General features: G+C 41.3%; 1 protein-coding gene across 1 annotated transcript; it reads left to right on the top strand.

The window, feature by feature from the left end:
* The first annotated feature begins 243 nt into the window (after window positions 1-243).
* On the top strand, window positions 244-7,846 carry PCK1 (phosphoenolpyruvate carboxykinase 1). The gene is made up of 10 exons (XM_005489046.2): window positions 244-401; window positions 649-912; window positions 2,286-2,467; window positions 3,078-3,281; window positions 3,633-3,820; window positions 4,646-4,808; window positions 4,928-5,152; window positions 5,247-5,378; window positions 6,093-6,188; window positions 6,758-7,846. The coding sequence occupies exons 2-10, from the start codon at window positions 689-691 to the stop codon at window positions 7,210-7,212; spliced, it is 1,869 nt and encodes a 622-aa protein (XP_005489103.2). The 5' UTR covers window positions 244-401; window positions 649-688; the 3' UTR covers window positions 7,213-7,846.
* The last annotated feature ends 272 nt before the right edge of the window (window positions 7,847-8,118 follow it).

Here is an 8,118-nt window from a genome sequence, read left to right as displayed (position 1 = left end):
CGAGAAGTTATGACGTTTTTGATTTCAAAGCCAGAATGGATCAAAGTTTGGTTAAACTGCTAAATTTTGTAACTGCTTCAAAACAGGGGCTAAGAACCTCCGCTTTGAGCATTCATTAATCAAGCCTGTTAAATGATTACCTGGACAGGGCTGCTTTGTTGACAACTCTGCATGATGACAATGTCAGTGGCACTGTCCCAAGACACATCCAGTGGTGATGTAAAGGCCAAGCCTCCTTCACCTCAACTGGTGGGATGGACACTACCATGAAGAATATTTAAGGAAGGAGGTGCATCCTTGGAAAGCAGCAATTGCAAGAGAGCTCCAAAGCAAGTGAAACGGGCTCAACTGAGAGGTACAGCAAAATCCTCTCTGGCATCCAGCTCCAGCTTCCATAGACAGTAAGTAGAATGGCCTCTATTTTTCCATCTTAAATTAGTAGAATGGCCTCTATTTTTCCCACCTTAAATTAGTAGAATGGCCTCTATTTTTCCCACCTTGATCCAAATTCCCTACCTTGATTTTAAAGCAGTACATAATCAAGTCCATTGCAAATTCTTTGCGTTATACGTTGTTAGGCTTTGTGACGCTGTTTGGAACGTAGCTAAGCTAACACACCTAATCTATTTGCTTTTCCATTGTGATCAGTATTTTACAGCCATCAACAAGAACCACAGCAGCTTCAATAATGCCCCCACAGCTGAAAGCCGACATGAACGTCATGCCCAAGGTTGTGCAGGGGGATTGGGAGAGTCTGTCTCCTGAAGCCAGGGATTTCATCGAGACCAATGCCAAGCTGTGCCAGCCTGAGTGCATCCACATCTGTGATGGCTCAGAAGAAGAGAACAAGAAACTTCTGGACATCATGGTAGAACAAGGCATGATCAAGAAGCTGAACAAGTATGAGAACTGGTGAGTAGCCTACATGAAGTCAAGTATCATCTCAGAACTGGAAAATTCATTTTCTATCCTGTTTACTTTAAAAACTTCTTATAACTCTCCAATGTTTGCTTTCCATGAACATTTTGGAACTTTAGCTTACATAGGTGAAATACTCAGGAAAAGCAAACTTTTTCCTCTAAAAATTAGATAAAACATATTATTCAGTTGGACTATCAACTGCACATTTTCTCTGTTGATTAGTTACATCAGGGAACTGAAATAATGTCATGAGACTTAGGCAACTTATCATTAGCAACGCTAAATATTATTGAGCAAATCTTCTTTTGAAGAATTCTACTATTTTAGCCAATTAGTTTATTCATCACATACTTTTTTGTGGCATTCAAATAGGTCTGTGGGTGTTCAAATATTATTCAGTACAGGCATTATTCATATCGTGCCGATGAGCTTTGACTCTAATGTATTCTGCAAATACTTTTTTCAAATATTTCATAATTTCTCCCAACTAACTGAACGTGAAAGGAGAATATTAACAACAAGAGCATACTTGAGAATTACGTGCCAACCACGAGATCTTCATGGGAGAAATCTGCAAAGACTTTTGAATAACTAAGTGCAGGAATTTGGCAATCTGTTTGCAGACTATTTGGGAGAGAAAAGGGCAAGATTCACCAGATAAATTATTCATTGTTAATTATATGCTTAGCTGTAGTGATGATGGTTATGACAGCCCAACTAGAACATTTTTATACTCGTGGAAAATTTCGATGCACAGAGGTGAAAATGTAAAACAATCCCCTCTATCGTAAATAGATGGCAAAAAAATTCCTTAGAGGGGAAAAAGAATCCCCTTTAATGAACTCCTTCACTTTTAATGATCGTGCTTATACTCAGTATTTCCTTTGTGATGCCTCTAATTTAAGGGACTATGCCAATCCACTAAGCTGGGTTCTGATCCCTCTGGCACTTATACCAACACTTAAACTACTTTCCTTGGCATCCACTTAGTTTGAGGCATCATTTTGTGGTCCCCATACAAAACAACTTCACACTGATGAGAATGAGAATTAAACAAGATTAACTTTTCCCTGAAAGTTAACAACAGAGAATAAGGCTGAGATAAGGGGCAAAGGAGTATTAACATGTAACAAGAATTTCCTAGGCCATATGATTTTTTATTATTATTGGAAAGCCTTATATTCTCTGATAAAATTGCTTTATCTGACTGATTTTTGAGGTTATCTGTTATACTGCTTTGTCATGAATTTTTGACTTGAAAGCATTGTTTTAGCAGCCTTTTGGGCTAAAGTGGACCCACAGGAGGGTAAAAATGCTATATTGATAATTAAAGTCTAATTCCCTGGTTTTTTGGTGAAATGCAGCTGGCTGGCTCTCACTGATCCAAGAGATGTGGCAAGAATTGAGAGCAAAACTGTCATCATCACTCAAGAGCAGAGAGATACCACTCCAATACCTAAAACTGGAACCAGCCAGCTGGGGCGCTGGATGTCTGAGGAAGATTTTGAGAAAGCCTTCAACACCAGGTTCCCAGGCTGCATGCAAGGTAGGCAAGAAAAAGATAATTGACACTGAACTTTCAGCAATGCTGAGACACTTACTACTGTTGCAAGTTACTGAAAATCTTTAAAGAACAGTTTTAGCTGAAGATTTAGCTTTATCCCCCGATAGTCACTTCACTAGTTTCATGCAGATCTTTACCATATACCCAAATACCTGGGCAAGGACAGTCCTCAGTCTCTTTCCAGCACTCTTGTTTTCCTCGAGAGGGGCAAAGTACAAAAATTCTTATGACTTGGTTCAGGAAGTCACGCAGCAACTGAGGGACAGATAGGAAATGAGAGGAGAATGAAGGTCCTCTCATCCACAGCAAGAATTTCAGATTCAGGGATCTACACTAACATAGAACTTGGCCTTCACCTCCCCTTCCTCCTGGCTAGACAATCTGTCTGAACTGCTGCTTTCAGCATTTAAGATAAAACGTCTTGCTACACAATTAGACAAACAGAAAGCTGCAGCTCTTTAAACATCATCAGAAGCTGTCACAAGACAAACAGGTTTTAAAGGACTGAGAAACAACCTCCATGTTTATAAAGGTTACTTCAAATGTTCCTTGTTTTGCTCTTGGCCACATCTTGCTACTCCCTGTTTTCCAGGACGTACGATGTATGTGATCCCCTTCAGCATGGGGCCCATTGGGTCACCTCTGTCCAAGATTGGGATCGAGCTGACGGATTCACCCTATGTAGTGGCCAGCATGAGGATCATGACACGGATAGGAACAGATGTTTTGAAAGCCCTGGGCAATGGGGAGTTTGTAAAATGCCTTCACTCAGTTGGATGCCCTCTGCCGCTGAAAGGTAAGAGCCGTTAAAAATCCAGGAGCCATAAAAACCCCCAGGAGCCATTAAAAACCTCTGGAAATGCCCAGGGCTGTGTTTTGGAGCTGAGTGCATGTCCTCAGCACATGGGACACTCTCACCAGAGAAGTTCAGGGTGGTTCTGTAACAGCACTAGGTACAAAACTCAGTTCAAGGAATCAAAGCCCAGAGAGAGTTTGATGGAAAGGAGATCATTATCCCTAGTACTTACCAGGGATTTCCTTGAAGCATATGCCCTGGGTTGCTGTCAGAGGCTTGATGCTGATGAAACAACAGCGTGATCAAGCATGGAAATTGCTGCATTCATGACTACAACATTCTGTTCTGCAGAGCCATTAATCAACAACTGGCCATGCAACCCGGAGCTGACGCTGATTGCTCATCTCCCGGATCGCAGGGAGATCATTTCCTTTGGCAGCGGCTACGGAGGGAACTCCTTGCTGGGGAAGAAATGCTTTGCTCTCCGGATTGCCAGCAGACTGGCCAAGGAGGAGGGCTGGCTGGCAGAGCACATGCTGGTAAGAATCTATGCTGTTAAATCTTGTGTGTTTGAACAGCCGTTAAACCTCAAATTAGAGCCACATAAATCCATCACCCGCCTGGCCATCAATGGAATTAGTCTCATATGGATAGTCCTGTAACTTTAGATAGGAATCTGTTATGTGCCAGGCTCATGGGGAACAGAAAACTGCTTGCAAGGCCAAGTACTAAACATTTAAAATAGGACCTGTCATGGTATAAAACAAGCAAAGTTTGGAACGTCTGAGAGTGACTTCTTGTACTCAAAAACCTGCAAATATCAGATTTTCTAAGGTAGTTGTGCTATGTAACCTTCCTGGCTTTAATTTCTGCTGTCCTTTAAACATTCTACGACCATAAAATACCACTGAAAAAAACAATGTCAAAGTGCATAAGAGCAGCCTTAGGAAAAAATATCTGTGGTCTTTGAGAAGAGCAGAAGAATCCATGCACAAAGTGCTTTCCTTTCACTCCACTTGTGCAGCCAAAAGAATATTGCCTGGTTTTCTTCTGTCTTGACAGAGAAACACAGATGTATAAGGTCTTTAATCAGCAAAATAAAAAGAAATGTTTATTGTATACCGACTTAACGTTTTTTAAAAATATAAGAATTTCTTAGATATTCTAATGGGAAGAAGAGTTGACTCTGATTTTAAAAATACAGCTTGAGTTATTTGTCAACAATATTATGTGGTGCTTCTTCTGTAGGAACAAATGTGCCTAATTAAATATTTTATCATTTCCACTTGCTGGGAGACAATCTCCAAAATGAAAAGCGCAAGAAAAAAAGGCTTTGTTTAACAGTTGCATTAATTTTTCAATAGATCCTGGGAATTACCAATCCAGAAGGTAAAAAGAAGTACTTTGCTGCAGCATTCCCTAGTGCATGTGGAAAAACTAACTTGGCCATGATGAACCCAAGCCTGCCAGGATGGAAAATTGAGTGTGTGGGTGATGATATTGCCTGGATGAAGTTTGATGAACAAGGTATGGAAATAAAATTGGAATGTTTTACAGGTTGCTGTAGGTGCAGTAAGACATGCTACAAACTTCTGGATAGAATTAAACCAGTACGGTTTACTGATATTTTATCATTTAACTTCCAGGCAACTTAAGGGCAATCAATCCTGAAAATGGCTTTTTTGGTGTTGCCCCTGGAACCTCAGTCAAAACAAACCCCAATGCTATTAAAACCATATTCAAGAACACCATCTTCACCAACGTGGCAGAAACCAGCGATGGAGGTGTTTACTGGGAAGGCATTGATGAGCCCCTGCCAGCTGGGGTGACAGTGACCTCGTGGAAGAACAAGGATTGGACCCCAGACAACGGTACCTGGCCCACCCCGTGGCCCTCTCTTTGGCTTTCTTTGGAATCGGTGGATAAATTCAAGTTAATTCTGTTTTGTTGTGCTGCTCTGTGCAGGAGAACCGTGTGCTCACCCCAACTCCAGGTTCTGCTCCCCAGCCAGGCAGTGCCCCATCATGGATCCAGCCTGGGAGTCTCCTGAGGGCGTCCCCATCGAAGGGATCATCTTTGGAGGCCGCAGGCCAGCTGGTAAGGGATGCAGCAGCCACATTCCCAGGCTGGCCACAGAAGGGCTGGCACACAGCTGGGCACAGCCACAACTTTTGCTTTCACAGCTGCAAAAGCAAGGAAATAACCACGTTAGTCCAATTCCTCTGTGTTAGCCTTTGGCACACACGCTTCCAGCCACTGGTGTTTCAGTGTCTGAGGTGCTTGATGTTAACACAAACCAGGTAATAATAATAATAAAGGGCTGGAGGGAGATCAGGACCCACTAACATGGGTAGCAGACACATAGAAAATTGCTACATTGGTCTCAATTTGCCTGTAGTTTAGTTAGCAAATGGTTAGAGAAATGGTTAGAGTTTTCGATAGTTTAAAGAAAAGAAGTAAAATAAATTTTTCTGCTAAAGGTCACCTAAAGTTGGAAAGTAAATAGAAGTAATGCTAGATCTGACTCTAATATGACCACAGGATCAGATTCTATTTCCACTAAAATCTGCTGGAGATTCTGATGTCCCAGGTGTCTCCCACTGGATGTGTTCAGTAGTCAGGAGCCAGTTTTGAAAACATTAATTCAAACTTCTTTGCTGTAAGAGAGCAGGAAATGAACTAATTAAAAAAAAACCAGGAAAAATTATAATACATTATCCAGTAACGTGTTCAGCACTATATCAGATGGCAAAACCTGTCATAAAAATGTTTGTGGACCTCTAATTACTCAAGTGATTTTGTTGTTTATAGGTGTCCCTCTTGTATATGAGGCCTTTAACTGGAAGCATGGAGTATTTGTAGGAGCAGCCATGAGATCTGAAGCAACAGCAGCTGCTGAGCACAAAGGTAAATCAAAATTTAATCTGCCTACCTGTATTAAAAGCAGGCCCCTCTGGACTGCCTGCCCTCTCCTTCCCCTTGCTCTTTCACGTTTCAGTCTTGGCAGCTAATTTTGCAACCTGTGCATTTTCACAATAGAAAATATTTGTACTGGAATTAACGGCCAAATTCTCTGTAAAAGTCAAATTAAGTAAAATAATCCCTTAGGTGGCAAGCATACAGAACAGGATGCAGGCACAGGGTTGCCAGAAGCCTTGACAGTGAGTTCTTGTTACAGTCTGGGATAAACAAATTTAAATTTTCCCTTCTGCTAGAGCTCAACATAAATGTATGAATGATAGGCACCTCTTGAGAATCTTCATTTAAGCTGCTTGACCTGAGATTTAAGAAATTCAATAACAAAAATTAATTTCATTTGTGCCTTTTGTGCATCAAGGATAATGCTTGTGTTGTTTCTTAAAGCTCACAAGGGTGGTGAAGGGATCATGGGTAAACCCTGGGAGGATCTGAATCTTTGTGCTTTAGAATAAATGTGCTATTGATTCCCTTACCTTCTCCATCTGTGTTTCAAACAGGCAAGGTCATTATGCACGATCCATTTGCCATGAGGCCTTTCTTTGGCTACAACTTTGGCAAGTACTTGGCCCACTGGCTGAGCATGGCCCATCGTCCTGCTGCAAAGCTGCCCAGGATCTTCCACGTGAATTGGTTCCGCAAAGACAGCCAAGGGAAATTCCTGTGGCCTGGCTTCGGGGAGAATTCCCGTGTGCTGGAGTGGATGTTCAACAGGATTGAAGGGAAAGCCTCTGCCAAACCCACGGCCATAGGTTACATCCCCACTGATGCTGCTTTGAACTTGAAAGGTTTAGAGGACATCAACCTGACTGAACTGTTTGATATCTCAAAAGATTTCTGGGAAAAGGAGGTAGAAGAAATCAAGCAGTACTTTGAAGTGCAAGTTAATGCTGACCTGCCCTATGAAATAGAAAGGGAATTGCTTGCCTTAGAGATGAGGATAAAACAGCTCTAAGCTGGTCAAACCCACAATTATTTATCAATTCGCACACACTAAGACAAGGCAAACACATTTTACCAAATCACCACTGGAAGCATAACAGCACACTGATGGGCAGGGGGTTATAATGAAAGTAGGTCATAGCTTAGTTAGGATATAGATACAGAGACATTCTAGAAATAACTCCAGACCTAATGATTTATAACTACATCGGTTGTTGTGAATAGGTGAGCAGCTGTGGGAGTGCACGTGCACGGGGTCTGAAACCCCTGTTCTGTCACTTACATGCACACAGAGCCATGATGGGTGTAAATTATTTGCCTAGTTCTGCATGTACAATCCAAACCAATCCAGCCTTCAAGTTGTAGCACATTGTTTCCATCACAGAAACCTCTGGAGTCTCAGACTCCAGTCGAAGGAGGAGAGAAAATTAGATGCTGTATATATGTATTACCTAAACATATTTCATGTCTTAAATACTTTTTAGAAAAATGAAGTTGTAACTATCAGAGTGAAAGATGACTTTATATTACTAATGCATATTTAAGATATTGCTATTATATATTACTCATGTTCTTGTGATTTCCAGATGTTTTGAATGGCTTGTTCTTAAACTATAAAATAAATGTTTATACAAAATATTACCTCATTTCCAGTATTCTTGCTGTTTATAAACTGCATGCACATAAATCGAGGCTCCTGTCAATAGCACAGCACAGGCAGAGATGCACATGTGGAAGTTAGATGTTGACTGGAGTTGATCTGCTGCTCCTGAGCCAGCTAGTTTAAGCCACATACTGTCTTTACAACTTCAATTCAAGCCAAAGGAATGATCCAAAAATTATGATACCAGCTGTGAGCAGTCATCCAGATGGTGACACACTCTCCATAACTGGGCATTGTTAGTTACTGCAGGCATTT

This window comes from Zonotrichia albicollis, chromosome 17 (assembly GCF_047830755.1).
Source record: "Zonotrichia albicollis isolate bZonAlb1 chromosome 17, bZonAlb1.hap1, whole genome shotgun sequence".
NCBI classification, from domain to species: Eukaryota; Metazoa; Chordata; class Aves; order Passeriformes; family Passerellidae; genus Zonotrichia; species Zonotrichia albicollis.
Note: the sequence above shows the minus strand (reverse complement) of the source record. Positions and strands in the feature narration are given on the sequence as shown.